Below are 22624 nucleotides of genomic sequence, written 5' to 3'. Positions count from 1 at the left end.
GCAATATAGTCGTAAGTTTTAAAATTTTCCTTCTCATTTTTCACTGTTTACTATGTGCCAGGCACTACGTTAATCAAGCACTGTAGAAGTATTTCCATTTCATCTTCAAAATATCCATCAAAGGTAAGTGTTATTTTATCATCTCTATTTTAAATTAAGATGAATACATGTATATCACTTTCCCAAGACCACAAAGTTGGAAAATAAAGCCAGGATCCAAACTCAGGTCTGCCGAGCTGACCTTGCTCTTGACCGCAGGCAAAGCTGCCTTAACGGGAGAGGAGGATGGGACCAAAGTTCACAAGGAGATGGAGAGCCACACGCTGAGCAACTGAGAGTCTTATAAAAACCACACCCTGAGACTCTTTTTCTAAACACAGAAGTAAACACTCTCTGATTACTACTCAATCTGCTAAATTAAACACACTGGAAGACACACTGGTGAAAAATATATTTTCTATTTTCATACGTTTGCTGAAGGCACTAATCCCCCAATACTTCTTACTTGAAGCAAAAGTTATGAATGTAATCTCATGAAATCCTGACTTTCTTTCCTTATTCTTACAGTATTAAAACGAATTTCAAAAAGCACTTGTGGGGAGTGTGGTGGTGGAGTCAGTGAACAGCAATTTTCCCTTTTTTTGAAAAAAGGAGAGTGGGTAATAGGTATCTTCAGGAATATTCCACAGACATTAGTGTAACATTACATATAGAAAAGGACCTTTAAGTTGGAAATTAAATAGAGAGCTACAACAGAAAAGACAAAACATTTCTATCTTAGAAACTTTATGGAAATGCCTTATTAGAAATTAGAAGCAGTTCCTTAATTTCTTACAGCCAGTTCCCACTCTTCAGCTAGAGGCCTCCCAGCAGTGCCAGGCTACACGAGACAAGCCCAAGTTACTGATAGTGACTGTTTTCCATTTCCTTTCTTTCTTTTTAAAGTATTTATAGCCCGAAGAAAATTTTCATTTGGGTAATAGAATAATTATATATATATATAACAACATATGATAAAGTTACAGAAAACTAGATTCACAACAAGGGGAAAAGCCCAGCACCACACCACCTGCTCTCCTACTTTTAATACCATTAGAATCAGTTTTAGTATTCCAACTCCATCATAAATTGTTTTTCCTGAAATCTAATTTTAAAATTCTTCTTATGGAAGGACGGCTTTATGTCCTCATTACATACTCAGAAAACATGATTTAAAAACTGCTAAACCATGTATTTATTATCTGACTAGTTTGAGATGTCAAATAACACTCATTTGTTGAAGTCCGATCTCAAGTTGCTATTACAATCAAAAAGCAAAAATAAGATGAAAATGAAATCAGGTATTTACGAGGTGTGATCAAATGATACGGTGAACGTTTAAATAAAAAATTTTTCGGGCCGGCCTGGTGGCTCAGGTGGTTGGAGCTCCATGCTCCTAACTCCGAAGGCTGCCGGTTCGATTCCCACATGGGCCAGTGGGCTCTCAACCACAAGGTTGCCAGTTCAATTCCTCAAGTCCTGCAAGGGATGGTGGGCAGTGCCCCCCGCAACTAAGACTCAACAGGGCACCTTGAGCTGAGCTGCCACTGAGCTTCTGGATGTCTCAGTTGGTTGGAGCGCGTCCTCTCAACCACAAGGTTGCTGGTTCGACTTCCGCAAGGGATGGTGGGCTGTGCCCCCTGCAACTAGCAACGGCAACTGGACCTGGAGCTGAGCTGCGCCCCCCACAACTAAGACTGAAAGGACAACTTGACTTGGAAAAAAGTCCTGAAGTACACACTGTTCCCCAATAAAGTCCTGTTCCTCTTCCCCAATAAAATTTAAAAAAAAAAGTTTTTCCAGTAAAAGACACATTGCCATTAATCCCCCTCAGAATACTTCCCCTCGCTTCAAACACACTTATCCCATTGTTCTTGCCACCTTCTGAAGCAGTTCTGGAAGTCCTTTTTCATGAGTGTCTTTAGTTGCGCTGTGGTGGCTGCCTTGATGCCCTGAATCATTTTTACTTTGGGGAAGAGCCAGAAGTTGCACAGCGCCAGACCCGGTGAATAAGGTGGATGAGGACACACTGTAATGTTTTTGACAGGAATTGCCATATACCAGAAGTGATGTGTGACACAGAGCATTGTCATGATGAAGGATGATGTATGGCACACTTTAAAACTTCTCTCAGTTGTAGCTCACACCCGACTGACTGCACCAAACAAGTTGAAACTTCTCACACACTGTTAGTAAGGTTTGATGTGCTGCTTCCTGTATTGAAGATCCCTGCCTTTCCGTTGGATGGCACTCGGCAGCAGCACTCACCGTATTTTGTGATTACAACGAAAAGGCTCCTTGTCACACATTGCTTCTGGCAATTTCTGTCAAATAAAAACATTACGGTGTGTCCTCATCCACTTTATTCACCAGGTCTGGCACCCTGTGACTTTTGGCTCATACTGCAAATCCAAATGACCATGAACGATAAATGTTTTGAATCCATTGAGGATGTCAAGGCAGCCATGACAGCAAAACTAAAGACACTCATGAAAGAGGACTTCCAGAACTGCTTCAGAACAGGTCCCAAGAACAATAGGATATTTTGAGGGGTACTAATGGCAATGTGTCTTTTACTGTAATAAATTTTTTACATTTAAACATTCACTGTATTGTTTGATCACACATCGGCTGTTAGTTAACATAACGTTAGAGATGAGAGGTACCTTGGAGATTTCAAGTACAAGTCCCCATGTTACAGTTGAGGAGACTGAGGCCTTGATGGGTCACATGATTTCTCCAGAGTAACACATCTGACTAGTAGCACACTAGGCCCTAGAGCTTAGACCCCCTGGCCCCCAGGCTGGGTGCTGCCTACCGGTCTGGCTGCACTGTATCCAGTAGGTCCTGGGGCTGTGAGTCCTGCTTGGGGTGAAGGTTGATTGCGGCCTGGAATGAAGACATCACACCATATATATAAGAGTTTTGGTTTCAAAACAAGAAACAAGAAACCATGCAGTTATGTCCCAAGTATCTATTCATGGTCCAGTTTTAAGGTTAAGGAGCTCAATTCAAGTGCTTTTACCTATATTATCTTTCCGTGTTGTTCCAGGGCTTTTGGGTGCTTTGAAGCAGGAAGAAAAACAGTTAGTCATAAGTAAGCAATAGAGCAATACTGCATAAGTTGGCTATTTTGTTTCATGACCAGCAGAAATGGGGGCATGAGATGGCAGCAGAAGTACTTTGCTTCGGATAATGATGAAGGGTATTATCAGTCCTGAATGATATATCCCAAAAGTGACAAAAATTAGAATACTTAATAGTGACATTCTTGGGAGACAACTTAGCCGTCGGTCTGATTCCTCGCTCATAGGGTCACTTTTAAGGTGACTTTCCCAACAGAAAAGGCTCTCTCCCAGAACCTTGAAAACATATGACCAGCTTGTGGGACTGGTCACAAGATGTGGCATGACTGCCTCTCAGAGCTTGGCCGACAAATTTGTCCTGAGCATATAAACAGAGCTGCATTTTCCAAGTTACACAAGAGGCTCCTTATATTGTTTTAGGGCTTCATGCTGTAGATGTCATTATGGATAAAGTAATCTGATGAGATCTTTTGGATTTCTATAACAAAATCCTATGATTAAGGTAGAAGACAGGTGCATCTTATTGCTAAATATCTGCCTTGTGAAAGCAAGTGTTAAACTGTGGTTCACACTCATTAGAAAGGTAGGGGAAGGATGAAATGAAATAAATTGCTTTTGGGGCCAAATGGAGCAGGGGCAACTATTAAATGTAGCATCTAAGATTTATTCTTTTGGGAAGAAAGTTCAAGTGTAATTGTTATGTGAAATATATCAGTCCTTTAATGACTATCAGCTTAATGAATGACTTCTAGTCTTAATGGTCTTTTAAGCAAATTTAGTTCGGTATCACTACCCATAAAAACATTTAAGTAATCTGAAATCATTCACAAATGATTCTTGGACCTGAATTAACAGGGTTTAATTATAATTATTAATTTTCAAAACTTCAGAGTTAGTATAGTACATTTCTAAACATTTGACTTATTCTGAAAAGGATTTTGAAGGCATTCTTCTTAAAATAACATTGTACAGTAATTTCACATCCTAAGTATATATAAAACAAAACAGTGTAAAACAACATCTAAGAATTGCAGGGAAATTAAATGGGTATCTGTTAGAAACTATACACAACGTAGAATGAAAAGAGAAAAAATACAAGGTTACAAGGTATACATAGGAGGAGGAAGGGAAGTTTACAGGTGGAATAAGAAAAGATTTAGTATGCTTTTACACACTGGAGAGGCTGACATTTAGAAATAAAATGAGAGATCCATATCTTTGATGCAAAAGTCTTGTTACCTTCCATCTCTCGCCTAGCTACCCCAGGACTGGGAGGGGCTCCAATACCTTTTTAGAAAAAGAACAGAAGCTGTATATTGTTCAGGGCCTACAGCACAGAATGAAATGCAGGCACACAAGACAATTTCTGTGTTAGACTTACTTTTGCAAGAAGGTTCTCTTTCTACTTTAAATTTCTTCAAATATATCAATACAAACCAAATGACTTGAGATGCCTAGCCCAAACCTCAGTCCTCCCTTTCCTCAAAAAGAAAAGTAGAAAGGGAATGACAGTTTTCTTTCTACATCTGACATTACTAGCAGTAGGGAATTTAAAAATATATTTAACAAAAGCTGTTATGATTATCTCATTCCTTATATTTAGAGTTAAATCACAAATAAGCGCTCCAATACTTGACAGTCAAAAACAAAAAACAAAGTCTGAATTTTATTTTAAATTTGTATGAGGCTGTATTAGTCTCTTAGAAGTTAGTTTTGCTGCACTATTTTAAAAAAATTCTAAAAGTACTATAATGACTTTCTCTAAGCTTACTGCCTTAAAGGAGTTGATTTGTAGGGCAAAAAATATATATATATGCTACAAACACTGCCTATAAAAGAATTATGAAAAGAGGTAATTTTTAAAAATTAAATCAGGTTTCTAAGCCACTGAGTCGGTAATATGATATACTCATAACTTTTCACAATTTCATTTAAAAGTTTATTTTCTACAGGTTGTTTTCCTAATTAAAGGAGAAGATAAATAGAATTTATCAAAAAAATATAAATAAAAGCGTTTAAAACAGGAGAAATTAATGTTTTCTCTGTAAGTTAATGGAAAAATTATCATCTAGCAGTATTTTGCAGAAGCTATAATGCAAAAATAATTTATCTATCCTTATTATACAAAGTCATCAATATCCACACACAAGCAAAGTCAATCTACAATAATGTGAATTGGTCAGCAATGTCACTAGGCAACTAGAGTAGAAAGAGACCAACTACACGTGTATAATGAGCCTTAATAATATTAAAACTGGATTTATAAAAGCTCTTCTGTGGAACTGTGATAACCTGTGTCATCCTTTCTTGAGAATTAGGTTAAATAAACTTGGCAAATATATACCTCCAACTGAGCATTGTTGAGTTTTCATAAATCAAATAAACTACACTTTAAACAAAAAGTAATTCTTTATTGATAAAAATTTCCTTATTGAAAAAAATAAAATTATTCTTATATTTAAAATAATAAAGCATGAGTTTCATGACAAGTTATGATAAAGCCATGCAAAATGAAAGATGTATTTCAGATAATTATTATAACTTTAACTTGCACTCCTATGAAATTTTGCTAATTACTTAATTTGTTAAGCTACTAGACAAAGGAATGTACTAGAGCATCACTAATCAAATACTCAGGAGACGTTCTCTATTCACTGTACCTGAATCCCTTTTGAAATTAATATGATTTGGGGAGATTAAATCTTTGTAACCAAACTGACTATATTTATTAAGGAAAAGTGTATCACACCTTGATGAGTAATTCACCTATGTCTACCTGGGAAGTGGAGGCTTTTGCTCATTCTAATAAAACCAAGATCTAGTCTTTTACTTAATGGAATATAATGGAAATTTGGAGCTATTTTTAACTTGGCGTATAAATATCACCCATTTTGACTTTTATCAAACAAACCTAACATGTCTTCAGTTACAGGGATCAAACTCCAAAATATCAATGAACCAAGGTGCATATATTATGACAAATATAAATGGTTACCTCCAAATTCTTTTCTAGCAGGTGCAGGACTCCTAGCCCCTTATAGTTCATAAGAAAATATGCAGCAGGAAGGAAATGACATTAAATAAAGAATTGAAATGTCAAAGATTTATTATAGTACTCATGATATCAAATATCATGTAGGAACTATATGTTAGTATCTCGGTATTACAAAAAAGCTATTATTTAATGCAAGTACTTCTTATAATTTAAGTAACAACATTATACTTATTTAAAGAGAACATTTAAACAAATGTATAAAACTTTATAGTAAATAAGTATATGTTTGTCCTTCAGATCGAATTACACATTTAACAGAAGTCAGTATAACTACATCAAATTAGCAGAAACAAAACACTTCTTGCACACTTGTAAGAAGCCATCTATGGAAACAGAACACAGAAATCTAATGGGGTACACTCTTTTTATCTGTTCTGTCATGCCTACCATGTTTTTAGAAAAAAGCCGAAGAAGTAGCAACAATAATAGAAAAACAATACAATTCAGAATCTAGAGGTCTGAAAACATGCAAAACATTTTTAACAGTGTGGAGGAGGATTTTCAATCCAGCAGAAATGGAAATAAAGTGGTCTGTTACCTGAAGGTGGAGGTGGTCTTTGTGGGGGAGCTGGACGTGTGGGAGGAGCGACTGGGCGGGGAGGAGGTGGCCGCTTGGGCTCCAGGATCTGGGAAGAATCTTTTTGCTGCAGCTGTGTGGCTGGCAGAGTGTCACTAGGAGAACCTGGAAAAGTGCCTTAGGTAAGCTCAGGTTCCAAGTGGGTGTGAACACAGAGGTACGGAACTTCCTATATACTTATGATAAAGTCTCTATTTTGCTAATTTTCTAAATTTGTACCGTAACATAATGACACACATTTTCAGTATCATTACCAAAAGCAGTTCTGCCATTACATTACCCTTTGGTACCATGGAAGAAATAACGCTAGCTCTATGTGGACTTTTTACCGAGGTCCCAGGGGCTAAAGGTGATTTATTGAGTGGCCCTGTCAAGACAGCACAAAGTATTTAAGTTAGTTGTCGTCTGTACTTTCTCTCTGCCTCAGCTTATCTTGAATTTACTTAATGACGCCAGCCCTCTAAGAGTAGTAGGGGGTAAACTTGAGAAGTTTATGAAACGGAAGATACTTTCTGAAGACACTGGTTAGCATGGAACAGACTGAATCATGTAATATAACAGCTTCCAAAGACAAACCTTCCAAGCTTGGAGAAGTGATGGCTACAATTTCAATTAAAAAAATTTGTTTTGTGCCTACGTGCTCCATTCAACAATATGGGTAATGTAGAGATGTACAGCTATGCCCAAATAGTTACGGGTTCTTACTATACCGTAGAAAATCATCAATTGTAAGAAAGGGACAAACCTGAACACATAGAGGAAAGGATTAGGGAAAAAGTCTCATCTAGTGACGGTGACAATGAGTTTCGTTTCCATTTAGGGCTTACCGTCTACAAAGCTTCCTCTTCTGTACGCACAAAAGCCACAGCTCACTTTAGCATACAGGAATGAAAGTTCAATGAAAATGGCTCACCAAAGGAGATCCAAAGGCATCGGACACCTGACCACCTAAAATCAAACACACTGACTAGAGAAAGTCATACAAAACTTTAAATACAATACACACTTTGTGAAGTTGGGTGCCCAGGAGCTCTTGATGGTGCTCGACTTGGCCTTATGGGGAGGGCAGGACCCTCTGCAGTTGTGGGGGACTGGCAGGGACTCGTCCGGGGTGAAGAGCTCGGGGAAGTGCCGAGGCCAGAACTTGAAGATGGCTGGAGATGCTGAGGAAGGATTTCCTCCACTTCAGCATTATAGTCGTCAACGTCCCCTAAGGAAATGCAAGGTTATCCAAGTTACCACCATTTAGCTTTCTTAGAGTGCTTCCACCAATCTAGATTGTAAGGGGTTAAATACACAAAATAAACGTGTTACTATTATGACACTGAAAACATGCACAGATTAAGCATGTAGGCATACATAAAAAATTCCATATGTATAAAACCAGAATTAGTACAAATGCTCTTACAAAAAATGTAATTAAAGATATTCTACTATGTCAGAGCAACAGGATGCCAGTGGTGACCACATTTGGAGCTGGGTTGACTCAAGGGCTTTCTATATTCCACAGGGCAGCCATCTCAGTGCTGGCAGGCTCAAAAGTTTATGCTTTCCCTCCAGCCCTTCCTGTTTGCTCTGTGGAACTGCCCCGTTCCCACTGCCCTCACGACAGACAGGTGTGGCCCTGGGGTAAACAGGTCCTGGGACGCCACACCCTTCCCTGGAAGCCTCCTCACTACTTCTCCCCCTGAGCTCCCCACCCAACAGACCCCTTTGCTGCAACCGAACATTGGCCCTCCCCTGAGGTCTCCTCATGTCTCCTTATCTCAGGGCTGGAAAGTGGGGCCAGAGTGCCTCCCTAGCAACCTAACTCCAATTCCAGAACATTAATCTTCCAACCCTGAACAAAAAGGCCACTTCTCTGAGGCTATGCCCTCAGGAATTGATGTAAAACCTTGTGCATCCCGCTGCTGCCATACGTGCAAGCTCCATCCTTCTGGTCACTTGAACCCATTCACCAAGGACTAACCGGAGAGCAGGATGGTAGTACCTTTCTGGGTGATATCAAAGTCCACGTGGCAATGCATCAACAACTTAAATGGTCTTATCCCTACTGACACTCTCCTCCACTCCAAACACACACAGACTGCCCCATCCCCCCTCAGAACTGTGCGGCCTCTAAAACAATAAACTCCGAACGCTTCATTCCGACCACTTTTCCTCTCCCTCAGTCACTCTTCCTTCTTTTGACTTCATCAGGATCCAGGCCTTTGATGCCTGTGCTTCTCTGTACTGTCTTCAGGTTCCATGTTTCTCCTCGTCAACATCCCTCTGCTATTCTCTGTCAACTATTCTGTCTCATCTGCATCAATTACACTGTTTAGTCTCCCTAACAGCACGTGGGCTGCCGAGAGCTGGAGAAAACCACCAGCCCATTGACGGCAGTCACAGATTTGTCATTTTCAGCCTCACCTGGGCTCCCAAAGCTGCCTGGTAACTCCACAATTTTCTGGGTGGCTTTCCCCATTCTCAGGAGCTTCGTCTTGAACCTTCTCAACTCTCTTGAAACTGTGGGTTGCCCTATTCCTGCAGATAACCTCAGCTCTTAAACTGCACAGGGAGAAGAGAAGTCTTCAGATGGGAACTGCCCGCCTCCTCTCCAACCACCGGGCCCCATGCTGGAGTCTGCCTACACGGGTGGCACTCATGCCTGTGGATGGAACAAGTGGGGCTCTGCCCACCCACGCGTCTTCAGTGACCTTGCTCTGTCACTCACTGCACCCTCCCCAACACCATCAGTCCTTTTCCCTCTACCAGCCCTTTCCATCAGCACTAGGCACTCTGAAGCCATTTTAAAACAACCCTTCCTGCACCCCCAATCCCCCAGAGCAATTGCCTCGCCCTTAGCCAATCTTCTTTAAAGAGCTGTCTACAGACACTCTCTCCACTTTTTCACATTCCATCCACACCTCAATTTACCACCATCTGGCTTCACCACTCCACTGAAATCACGCTCATGAATGTCACCAACAGCCTCCTTCCCTGTTATTTAATCCAAAGGACAAGTTGCAGTCCTCGTTTCTCCTCATCTCTCAGTGACACAGAACACCACTGACTGTTTCTTCCTCATCACCATTTCTTTCTTTCTTTCTTTTTTTAAATTAGTTTCGGGTGTACAAAACAATATAATAGTTAGACATTTACACCCCTCACAAAGTGATAACCCCTCTCCCCCAATCTACTATTCCTCTGACATCGTATGTAGTTGTTATAATACAATTCCATTGACTCTCTACCCTATGCTGTGCTCCGCATCCTGTGACTGTGTGTGTGTGTGTGTGTGTGTGTGTGTGTGTGTGTGTGTGTAATTATAGCTGACATTCAGTATTATTCAGCTTCAGCTTCAGGTGTACAGTGCAGTGATCAGGCATCTATATCATCCCTGAGGTGGTCTCCCTAAGAAGACAAGTGCCTATCTGACATCCTACAAAATTTTTACAACATTATTGATTACATTCCCCAAACTGTCCTTCATATCCCATGGCAATCTTGTGGTTACCAATTTGTGCTTTCTAATCCCCTCACCTTCTCCCTCATCCCCATCCCACCCTCCCATCTAGCAACCCTCAGTTTTTTCTCTGTATCTCTGAGACTGTTTCTGTTTAGTTTGCTCATTTATTCTATTTTCTAAATTCCACATATAAGTGAGATCATATGGCATTTGCCTTTCCCCGTCTAACTTATTTTCTTTCCTTGATTTTTAAGCCACTCTTTCCTCTTGGCTCTTGGACATTTCTAGTTGTTTCTTCTCATTTTTCTTTTATGGGCAGCCTTCTTCGGCCTATCTTTAAAGTCTGTTCTTCTCTGTTCTCAGTCCCATAGCCAGTTCTCTCCCATCTCTGTATTGTATCATCCTTCTGGCCAAGCTAAGAAACAACCCTGGCTCTAAGTGCCATTAGCACCGCCCTATGAGCCCAAAGCTCTCTGCTGAGCACCAGGCCCACATACCCACAGCCTACATCTGGGCCCCACAGACTCCAGACACCTCAAATCCAACATGTTCAAAACCAAATTCACCTTCCGTCCCACACCTGCTCCTGGCCTGCCTTCTTTGCTCTCCCTTACTCCCTGACAGGCATACCTGCATAACCAGCTTAGATCCTTTCCTCCCCCTCAGGCCCCTGAACATTTTTTCTTTCTCCTTCACCCCTTTGACCCTCTAATCTAACTCTCAGCCTTCAGATTCTCAATTTAAATTTCAATTCCTCTGGGATACCTTTTCCAACTTCCCAAATCTACAGTTTGGCGACTCTCCCATGAACTACCACAGCATGGTTCATTACTGCATTTATGTCATGTGATTATAACTAACTGCTTACTTGTTGCAATACCCACTAAGCTGAGATCTGGCGGGGCAAGGTGACATCTGTTGAATTTCCAGCATTTAGCATGTACTGGCACATAAAAGGTACTAGAGAAATGTGTGGCCTAAGCAAACAGAGAAATGTGAAAACTGGAGATAATCTTGTAAGGTGTTCAAATCTTAAATGCATTATTATCTACATGTACAGGCTATCACAATATGATGTATTGTCATTTTATAAACAAAGGTATGCATTTTTTATGGAAAATATGCTAGAATAATATGCATATAATACTAGAAAGCAAATGCATTTCTTAATCATGTTTAAGGAAATTATTATATCCAGATAACCTGTCCCATATTCTACACTTGAAATTGCTGTTTAGATGGGTGGATTCAGTTTCAAATGCATGTATTCTTAGCTACTTTGAGAATCTTTTAAAATTACTTTAAATATATCCCTTTGTATAGTAATTATTTTGAACCCATTTCCGCGGTTAGAATACCCACTCTGAATTTCTCCTTTTCTATTTTAACTGCAACTAGTGAGACCAACCACTCCCCCAAAACACCAACTTGTGCTCCTATCACATAAGGACATAAACGAACATTAGTAAAGATCTTAACCTTTGAACAGCAGAATGGCAAATACATGTGAAGTCTAGCTATAAGCAAAATAAACACAATACAATGCAAAACATAATCTAATACTGCTATGTGTGTTATAAGAAGAGAAGTATAGACTTGCAGACCAAGGCTTTACTGATGGGAAGGAAATTTATCTAGGAGTACAGAAGTCAAATGTGTTCAATAAACGAACCTTCCATATCGAAATCTGCTGCGACCTCCGCATCTTCACCGAGCAGGGTAGAGCTTGTTGACGATGGCAACGGAACACTAATTTTCTCTAAACTCATTTCTTCTTCCAAAGTTTTGATCCAGTCTGGACTTTTTAAAGTGATAGTTATAGTCCGACCCAATAACTAGTTGCGTAAAAGACATAGAAAATAAAAATTCATTGGCATGAAAATTACCTATCTTGGAATAAAGTGACTGCCTTAGTTACACTATGCAACAGCCTACGCTTAAGTTAGCTAGACTCAATTCAACATAACTGTTTCACGCATACGGAATTTTTAACTAGTTTAAATATTTCCAAATCTCCCTTTAAACACTCATGTTGCTAAGTCAAAGGTCTTCTTTTCTAGGATGCAGTTTCAAGTTTCCTTTGCTGCAGTCAGTATCTTTCCCTAACCAGATATAAATTTGCTGACAACTGTGCTACATAATTTTATATTTCCTATGATTCTGATCCACAGATTAAATTATTGTTCCTATATGAAATAACTATGGAAGAGACAATAGAAAATCTTTAAAATACTTTTCCTGTTCATTTAGACCTTCCCAGCTTAGAATATGGTCTTAAAAACTGCTATACTGTCAAAGTAGTTTCAGCATTTCAAATGTTAGAAGAATATTGAGACTACTTAAAATCTTCAACAAAAGTTAATCATTCTGAAAATAGGACTGTTATCATGAAAGAGCATTTTGCTTTTGCTATAAATTTGAGTGCTTTTAGACAAAAGTATAATCTAAAATAACCAACACATTAAATCAAGTTACATTGTCCTATTGATGTATTTAAAAAATACTTTAAAAAAACTTGCAGAAAGCCACAAGACACCTTGGTCAAAATAGATTGTACACTAGAAAGACGTTCTCATTTACAACTCATATTAAAACAAATTTTCTTTCTAAAATGTAAGCTCCTCCTACAGTTTTAACTTCCTTTGTTTGAAGAGTTTCTGGAGTATATATAATATGTGAGCTTTTCTAGTATTTCCAAATGAAGTGGGTGGCTATGACCAACATGCTGTGATGACAGCTGGTGCCTTTGTGACAACAGATCTTCCTTGGCTCAAAGTACTACTCATATTAGAATTTCTTGATCACCCTGATACAGCTAGTACCCACCTGACACCACACATAGTTATTACAACATTGTTGACTATATTCTCTATGGGAATTATTTTACCTATGCTTTGAAAAAGGTACCTGAGTACCACTATTCAAGCCAATAAAACCAGTTCCTAGGAATAATGAGCACCTTCCTCCCCCTTTTTTGTAAATAAAGCATTTTCTTCATTTGATAGAAATATTTTCTACTCTAGGGAAAATATCTATCCCCATTAAGATTTTAAAAGCTTTTATATAAATATATAATTAAAATCAAATTAGGTGGTACACATGTTTTTTTCTTAGTCTATGTCAATGGTTAATATCTCTAGGGAGGGACTAATATAATCCTGAACAGTCAGAACCTAGTCTAAATAATAAATACTAAAGCACACTGTAAGGTCCTTTATCCTCCTGAACTGGAAATACACTTAGATGATCTTGCTGCATGTCTATAAAAATATAATCTTCAGACAGTTAACTGCAGAATGGTTTAGAATCAACAAATGAAACTTACCTCTTTACCATTTAGGCTTAGAACATTCAAGGCAGAACTTCCCTCCAAAAATGTAACCCACATTTTATCTTCTACAAATCTTCAAGAAAGAAAAACAAACAATAAAAAGACATAATTAATACCTTAGCCAGTTAGCCCAGTGACTAATCTAATAATTATTGATTAACGAGGGCCTATAGAGGCCGGGAAGTAAAAACAAGATGGAGAGCAGTAGGGGCCATGGTGACCTAGAGAGGGCACTCTTCCCCCAACGTGTTCAAATTCAAAGGGCTTCCAACTACTATGCTCATAAAATAGTCTCGCAGGAGAAATGGGCCATGGATCTCCATTTATGATCCTTGTAAATCCAGTCCTTTATTTCACTGACATGGGAAAAAAGGGCCAGAGGTTAAGCGGCTTGTTCAAAGAGACCTTCCTTACAAAAGGTGAATAAGTTACAGGGCTAGAATCCAAGTGTCCTGAACCCATATTTAGTACTATGTATTTTTTATTTCCCTGAAGTAAATTTCCTTTGATGAACAAAGAAGACAGAGTTGTCATTAAAATCTGTCTGTCTGTGTATCTCAGACCTTCCTGAAGGAATCTTAGCTTATGGTCCTTGCCTTTATTCACTGACAGCCATCTACTCTCTGGGGACTTCAGTGGCCTTTGCTATGATTCTAAGTTTACAATTTTAAAGTAAGAAACCCCAAAAGTAAAAAATAAAAGGGACATTAGGACAAGTTCTGAAGAAGATGGTCACTGATATGTAATAATGTTATCACACACAAAAAAAGAACAAAACAAATTATACTGTTATCAGTCTTATTTACAGAAAGAATTTTATGAGTTGAACTATTCCCAACTGTATAAATCAAGTTCAGAAATCCTTACAGATTTTTCAAAGGTGAGAGACAAGAAAACATGTACATGTATAGATGTTCTCTCTCTCTCTCTCTCTCTCTCTCTCTCTCTCTCTCTCTCTCTCTCTCTCTCTCTCTCTTTCTCATTCAAAAGTATGGGTTATGGATATTAAGAGGAAAAGGCTAAAAACAAAGTGTGCACAAATATTTTATCCAGGCCTGGAAGAGATTTCTACAGTCACTCAAACATGACCAAGGTAAGTGACTCAATTTCTTTGGCATAAAGTTCTAAGTTGCAGGATACTGTCATTTGAAAGCTATAGGGACATTGTTCATACCTAAATACTATAAGAGTATCTTTTTCAAATTGTGGATAATGGAGAATATCCCTCCTCCAAAGGTTCTAGTCACTACTATAAGGTTGTACTTATCCTGCACCAGTCCCTTGACCCTGAACATGATCTGTTCTTTGATAGTGGTACCAAAGCACTTGGGGTCATACAGCAAGGCAGATTTCTTGGTCCTATCCTTAATTAGCAATGTGCTCCTTACACATTTCTAACTTTAACAAGAGATTCTGGTTGTAATATCCATGGATTTGCGTAGGTCCTTTTAGAAGCTGTATTCTCTTCCTGTTTTCACTCATTAGAATAAAACCTTCTAGATTCCACCCCCTCCAATCAATTAAGTATCTACATGCATCTAAATTTGTCCCATCTACATTTCCAGGAAGCCTCTTATTTATATATAAGGGGGGTTACAGAGTTCCATCACTCCTTTAATGGCTGTCTTATTCTAGATCAAAAGGTGATAATCAGTTTAGCCTTACTATTGACAGTCCTTTCCCTGTTTACTTTCATCGTCTGCTTTTTGTATTCTAACTTTGTTGTCTGAAGGTGTAACAACCAGAATATTCCAGGTCTGGAGGCACCTCCTGGTTTTACAATCTAAGGGCAATGCCTTGCTTCGTTACCCGTACTGTTTCTAATGGTGATAGCACTGGGGAAAGCTTTTGGCTCCAGAGACTGGGTTCTCATGACAGGCAGTCTTCCATCCCTTACACACACTTCGGATTCCTCTAGCCCAGAGCAGTACTTTACATTTTCTCACGAGGACACTTATGTGCTGCTTTGCCGCCCACTCACACAGCCCACATTATGCTCCTGGGGTCTGGCGTTTCTGCACTTGGCAAAGCTTCCTGTCATCTGCAACTTGGAGATTTCACTCTGTACTCCCTAAGGCCTGAAGGTTTTCAGAGATTTTTTTGTTGTATTTTAAAGCTTTGGGGTAGATCTCTGTCAAAAGATTTGAGGGGCTTGTTTACTCTCTGAAAGGACTCTAGGTCTCTTGGGCCTGCTTCCCTCACTACAAGAAACCACACCATCTTCGTTCTGGCTTCCACTGTGTTTAGTATCCAGGGAGGCCATACACGCACGCTGGTCTTTCTTCCCAAATAGATTACAAACAGGAAGCGAGTCTTCAGCTTCTCCGCTGCTCTTCCTCAGCAGAGATTTGCCCACTGAATATTTATAAAACACGCCTAAAGAAGCGCATTAACAGCAAAGACAGGAATCGAATGGTACCTCTCCCCATGGAGCACAAACACATCCATGTTATTCAACGTCTCAAAACGGCCGCACACTTGGAAGAGAACATTTTTTTAAATAACGGAAGAGACACCTGGTTCTGCAAAAGGCAGATGGTTAAGTCAACAATGGAAACCAAGACTGGCACGGATGACTCCTGAGTGTTCATCTGCCACTGACGTTAGGTGGAAATTATATGAGTTAAAATTACTTAAAACATCAAATTTCTTAAATTGAGGAGGGAAAAAAACATCACTCTGCTTTACTTTTACCTCTCCTTAAAAAAATAAAATAGCATCACATCTTCCTTTTGCCACAGGGCTTATATGTTATATAGGAATCTGGAGGGTCACATCTATACATGCACATAGTTTTGTCATCAATTGTTCCTGTAAAGTTTCACTATTGAACTATAATTTTCTAAGTAGAGAATTCAGTTTTAAAACCTGATAGCTCTTTGAATAACATTTCTATAGTATGATTCTCCCATAGTTTGAAAATAAAAATATTCATATATTATTCAAACACTAAATAAGGTAATTTCTAATATAGAAACTATTATTTATGAATCATGAGCTACTTTTGAACAGTAAATATTTTACTCACCTTATGAGTATAACTTCACCAAAATTTGTAAACTGCTGCAGAAGCTCATCGATTAAAGTATCATCAAAGAAATTGTTTTCTGGTACAGAACTTCTGATTGAGACCAATACCGTACCATCGGGTGGACCCTGAACTGCAATGACTTCTTTATAAATGTTTTGTCTCTCTTCAGCTTCAACTTCAAATATATCTATATCAATCAAGGCAACGACAGGCCTTAAGGCAGAGGGAAGACAGATGTGTCAGAAACGTTTAAGAAGAGACATATTTCAAAATAAATTTCAAGCACTGTAAGTAATACTGAGATTGTTTAAACCTATGGTCGGAGGTCTTCAGCTCCGCTCTCCCATAGTGCAGCAAAGTACCCGGAGTCCACGTGTAGAGGATTTTGCTTCCATCTTGAAAACTAGCATTTAGAAGATCTAAATCTTCAGCTGCAGTGAGAATAAAGCAACATGTAAGAGAAGCTATGTGATGACAGATCAAGGGGAGCAAGGTGCTCTCTCCTTGGCTTCACTGGCTTCAGTTGTCTGAGGCTGGGATGCCGGACACACTTGTTAATAGGCAGGAAGTCTAGACACTTTTAAGTTACAAAGGTTTTTGGGTGACCTTACCATTTTATGCTTTACTTAGTAAAAATTAAGATAAGGCTTTACTTCTGAGATTACTTAAAGGCCTGTTACCAAACAGGGTTTCCTAAATAATTCAACACACAGATCATAATATTTGCAAACCACTTCAGTTATTCATATTAAAAACCTTAGCTAGCATTCAACTGAAAATTTCACAAAAATGTTTCCTTGCTTCTCTTTATATGAAATTGTCATTGACAGAAAATAGACTGAAAAATTAAATAAATTATTATAAAGAAGTCTGCGGATATTTTTAAAAATGTTTTGTATTTAAATTTTATTTCTTATGTTCTAGATAACCCTTGTTGAAAAAACAGCCCTCCTCCCTTGATATTTATACCATTCCCTCATCCTCATAAAATCTGCGTTAACTCATTGAAATGTAGAAGTCTGTTTCCCCACCTGATCTGTCAAAAGGCCATTTCCTTCTTCTCCAGAGGACACGGTCTGTCCATGCAGGGGTGCGGCACTTTTCACTCGTGTCATAGTCTTCAGAAAACAAATCATATTTATATGTCGGAGCAAAGGTTACTTTTCCTTCTAAAAATCCTCTAAAAATCTACAATAAACATATACAAAGTAAGTTACTTGAAAAGCAAAAGAATTCTGTTTACATTGAGGCAGCCATTCATTAAATGTCTATTATGTGCTGGAGACTCTCACAGGGAATTTGTGTGCATCTGATAAACACTTCTAACTGAATGGAACAAAGCCTAGGAAAAAATAACCTAAGACGTGGCCTTTTTTCATGCCACTTGTTCGACCTTTGATTAAACCAAGTACAAAACCATGAATAAGGGAATTTCACCAGACCTTTGAACTGAATTGTAACGGATTTTGGAAATCATATGGTCTGATATCTTATTCTCAAATGAGGACCCGGCGCCTAAAAAGGTTAAATGGTGCCCAAAGTGATGGATTGTAAGTCTGATGACCACGAAGGCACCATACTGAGTGGCCATCATCACCTATACTTTGAGAAAATCGTTTTTAAATAAATTCTTTCAAAATTTTGTGGCCATAAGTTTTAATAAATAAGTTTCAAAAAGGCAGATGATACAAGAAATGAGAGAAGAAAAAATAAAGCCTATTACCGCAGGATTTTAAAGTCAAAAAACAGTAGCCCTAAAGAATAAGATTCTAAATTTACTGTCACTGAAACAAAACAAAACATATTCTTCTACTTGAAAGTGAATTTTATAGAGGCATAATATATTTTTCATCATAGGAATTGACATGGGTTTTCCTTTCCTTTTTTTTTTTTTTTTGAAAAAAGGAAAAGTAATTCTGTCTTTGTTAAACTATATATATATATTAGGTTGGTGCAAAAGCAGCTGCGGTTTTGCAAATATTTTTAACCTTTTAAACCACAACTACTTTTGCACCAAACTAATACGTATGTATATATGTGTGTGTGTGTGTGTGTGTGTGTGTGTGTGTGTGTGTGTGTGTGTATGTTTCAAGAGATTATAAGAAAAGACAATACTATGATTAAGGAAAGCACGTTTCATGAGCAATATTTCCTTCTCAATGCAAGTATCCTCTTAAGTATGTATATACCTGTCCAGCATTTTTCTGGTTGATAAGTTGATCTCCTGCTATAAGAGAATCCCAATTTTGCTGTCTTATGAGCTCTTTAACTTCTTCATTAGGGAGATCAATTCGATAGTTGAAATCACCACACCAAAATACATAGTCATGGGAAAACAGCATCCTTCCCTGGAAGCAAGGGGATGGGACTTTAAATTCAAAACAATCAATTTAAAAAAATGTTTTACAACTATCTCTTTGCCTCAGATATGCCCGCCTGCCCCAGGCCATGCCCTACTTATTTAACCCAATACTAATAACACATGAAATAGCTATTTAGGTAAACACTAGGAACTACCTTAAATTTTCTAGGAACTACCTTAAATTTTCAAAAGCTGATGTAGAATTTGGGGTAGATTAAAATCCATTTCTGAGCTCCATCTTCAAGAACAAGCAGCAGGGACTTACCATAGGGAAACTCAGTTTCCGTACTATTTCTACAAAGTCTTCATTTCTTTCTTTGACTTGTGATTGTCCCGCAGCAAAGTGGCTGCAGACGAAGCAAAGGCTTGTCGTGTGGAATAACATTCGTATCGCAACCGCTCCCTTATTTCCAGTGGCACCTCCCATTCCGGTCTTCACAGTATCAACTGCGACATCCCTTTAGAACAAAGAACTCTAAATCAAAGATCTGAAATTTCAATAGCTGCCTGTGCATAAGAAATTACGGATACATGTTACATAATTAAATAACTACGTATCATGTGGCAATTTGAGGGCAAGGCTGTGAAACTGTACTATTTTCACAATTCCTATCAATGACTCTTTAATCAAAACCACATTTAAAAACAAGAAACACGGATCAGCATCAGCGTTTCTCTGGAGCCTCCTCCTTGTTATCTGATGGTAGGAAGTGGCCTCAGGAGCGAGTGCTGGTCACTGACCTGATGAAAGGAGCATGCTGAGGTCTGATGAAAACAAACAGGCACACGCCCACCAGCTGTTCAGAAGCCAGCAGCACGTACTTGTTGTCTCTGGAGACGGTCTTCTGAAGTTCCACAGCCCAGAGCTTCTGATTTGTTGTGCTACCAGAACATGTGAAAAAAGGAATCTTTAAAAAGATATTGACAACATGGCATATTTTATGACAACTGTCAATTATACCTTTATATACCCAAATTTAATAAGACTAACCAACAGTCATGAAATCTGTACCAACAGTGAAATCTTTATGTAGGCTGGTTTCTTGTTTCCTTTAAAAAGGAAAACCCAAAATTTAGCCAAAAGAATGAATACATTTCAAAATCTAAGCTACTACTCCTTTACAAAGAAATTTAAGCATACTTGTTTTTAAATGAGTGCTCACCATGTAAGTAACCTCAAGCTTGTACACATTACTTTTTCCTTGAGTATCCATTAGGGTAATAGAGAAGAAGAAATCCAGATTCATTTTCCCCCTTTTCCTTATTTTTCTGGATTATAATTCTTTTTAAAAACTTACTATAGAAACATTTTAAATATAGAGAAAATAGACAATCATAAAATAAACTACCATATAACTATTACCCAGCTTCAACAATTATCATCATTTACCAATCTTATGTCTCCATCCTCTCCCATTTTTTTGGAGGGGTAGGGGTAAAACCAGAACAGTTTAAACCAAACCTAAGACACATGCCATTTAACCTGTAAAGACTTTAGTACGCATCGCTAATATAAGAGGACATTTTTATTTTTACATAATCACAATGCCATTATCACACTTAAATTAACAATTCCTTAAAATCATCTAAAACTCAACTCATATTTAAATTTCCATGATTATCTAAAATACGTCTTCTTACAGCTGATTTCTTTAAAACAGGGTTCAAACAAGGCCACACCTTGCATTTGCTTGCTATGTCTCTTGAATCTTTCTTAATCTTTGTCTTTCAACCCTCTCCACCCCCTTTTTAATGCCATTTGTTTTTAAGAAGCTGGGGCATTTGTCTGTAAAATATTCAACAGTCTGGGTTTGGCTGATGTGTCCTCATGGTATCTTAACTTATCCCTCTATCCCTCACATTTGTTTTAAACTGGTTAATGTAGAAGCTTAAGAAACACGTTCAATTTTACTTGTTTTGGCAAAAATAACCTAAGGGGTGGTCCAGTCACCCTTTGCATCTCAGCAGGAAACACATCATCTCTGTGACGTTAACCTGATAGGCTGCTCAGATGGTGACAATCTAATCAACGCTTAACAATAAAAAGTACACACCCCCCTTTTTTACATGTTTATATTCCGCCTTGTTTTAAAGTTACTTGTATTCATTCCTTACTTTGCCTTTCAAAATGTAATGTTCCTGGATGTCTCTCCAAATATCTGATGTGTGCTTTGTACATATACTTTGCCTCAAATGTGTATTTAGCTATTTTGAGGATGTCTATTGTTTCTTAAAAAAAAATCCCTTTCAGAAACATATAACACTTTGGAAGGTACTTTAACTCTTTGAGACCACCAGCAATCTACTGAGTCAATTATAGTTCCAATTGAATTAATAATACTCCAGCAGTCTCTTAGAAAACTAATGTACTCACTTATGGCAGGATCTATAGTATGTAATAATAAGCACTGTAATGACATGAGATAATGACAGGATCATAGCTTCAATTTTAAAGTTTGTAAGCGTTCTTCAAGAAACAAAAAAGCTAGGCAGGATCTTCATGGTCATTTTGACAATCAACATCCTCTCCATAAAGAACATAAAATTTTCTGACGATCTCACTCTACGTTATTGTGGTTCATCTCTGACATATTGATGCTAATAATTTTTCTCTGTGTGTATTATGGTTGTTTCTCTAGGAAAAGTCCCCCCTTTTAATCCTTCTTCTAAGGTTTTAGCATCCATTGATCATTGCCTAGATCCATTATTTCATTAGGGATTGCAAAATGTTGATTTTTGTAACGTCAGCATACCACAGGCATTTGTAACAAGTTAGAATTCTTCTATAAAGAAGTTTCCTCTATTCAGTTACTCTGAAACACCGTTCACACAGAGAAAGCAGAATGAATGCTTAAGTCTTTATCTGTAAATTTTCAGAGTAATGGGTTTGTGCCCAAGGACTCCAACGGAGAGCAAAACCAAGTTTTCTCATTGTTCCAGGTCACACAAATGACAAGTGGTAAAGCAGAGAATATGACCTCACATCCATCTATCTAGTCTATCTAACACGATGCCACACTACCTCCAAAATACGAATCCAGACATGGACTCTCTACCTACCATAAACCCACCACTGTGACTTGGATTCTGAAAAGAGAATGGCGGCTTTCATTCCTTTCTTCAGCTGACTCAAGTCATCCTCTCAAGGAACCCTAATCGTTCCACTGAAAACTGCCTGTACCTCCCTCCTCCACATGCCTGATCCCCTTTACCTCCACCTATTTATTTTCCATGGCACTTAGAAAACAAGTAAACAATTTGATAGTAGGAACCTAAGAGTATGCTCTAAGACATGAATATCTATTTTCAAACAGCAAAATGAATGAAGTTGGATTTTTCTACTTCCCTGCATGAATTGCTATTCACTTTGGCAAAAAACAAACAAAAAACAAACATCACTTGCAAGATTGATTCCATACTATTTCAGCCTAAAATTTTATTCGAAAATCTTTAAAAATGTCATAAAAGATGGGCAACTGCTCAACTTTAAAGCAGACACACTTTGTTAAAATAAAGCACTTAAGGTTTAGATTTCACTCAAATATTTGTATTTGTAATAAGGCTTCAGAACAGTAGTCCTCAAAGTGTGGTCTGGGAAAATCCCTGCGGGTCCCCCGAATCCATGAGGTCAAAACTATTTTCATACTACTACAAAGACATTGTGCCTTTTTCATTGTGTTGACTGACACTCG

General features: G+C 38.2%; 1 protein-coding gene across 20 annotated transcripts in view; it reads right to left on the bottom strand.

Annotated features, from left to right (window-relative positions):
- SYNJ1 (synaptojanin 1) overlaps positions 1–22624 on the bottom strand; it is an 82471-nt gene that overhangs the window by 10336 nt on the left and 49511 nt on the right. For 7 of the 20 annotated variants that reach the window (XM_019730197.3, XM_019730194.3, XM_019730185.3 and 4 more), the window contains 14 exons: positions 19674–19814; positions 19198–19390; positions 18760–18918; positions 17602–17758; positions 16884–17001; positions 16568–16783; positions 13534–13612; positions 11881–12043; positions 7764–7967; positions 6719–6862; positions 6121–6159; positions 4365–4412; positions 3065–3103; positions 2858–2928 (listed from right to left, as the gene is read on the bottom strand). In XM_019730197.3, the coding sequence (XP_019585756.2) occupies positions 2858–2928; positions 3065–3103; positions 4365–4412; positions 6121–6159; positions 6719–6862; positions 7764–7967; positions 11881–12043; positions 13534–13612; positions 16568–16783; positions 16884–17001; positions 17602–17758; positions 18760–18918; positions 19198–19390; positions 19674–19814 (1771 nt within the window). The remainder of the gene's footprint in view (positions 1–2857; positions 2929–3064; positions 3104–4364; positions 4413–6120; positions 6160–6718; positions 6863–7763; positions 7968–11880; positions 12044–13533; positions 13613–16567; positions 16784–16883; positions 17002–17601; positions 17759–18759; positions 18919–19197; positions 19391–19673; positions 19815–22624) is intronic. The other 13 variants (XM_074326021.2, XM_019730193.3, XM_019730192.3 and 10 more) reach the window with 6 other exon arrangements.

Source organism: Rhinolophus sinicus, chromosome 17 (assembly GCF_057876585.1).
Source record: "Rhinolophus sinicus isolate RSI-liver-muscle chromosome 17, RSI-T2T, whole genome shotgun sequence".
Classification (NCBI taxonomy): Eukaryota; Metazoa; Chordata; class Mammalia; order Chiroptera; family Rhinolophidae; genus Rhinolophus; species Rhinolophus sinicus.
The sequence above is the reverse complement of the archived record's forward strand: the minus strand, read 5'-3'. Positions and strand labels throughout refer to the sequence as shown.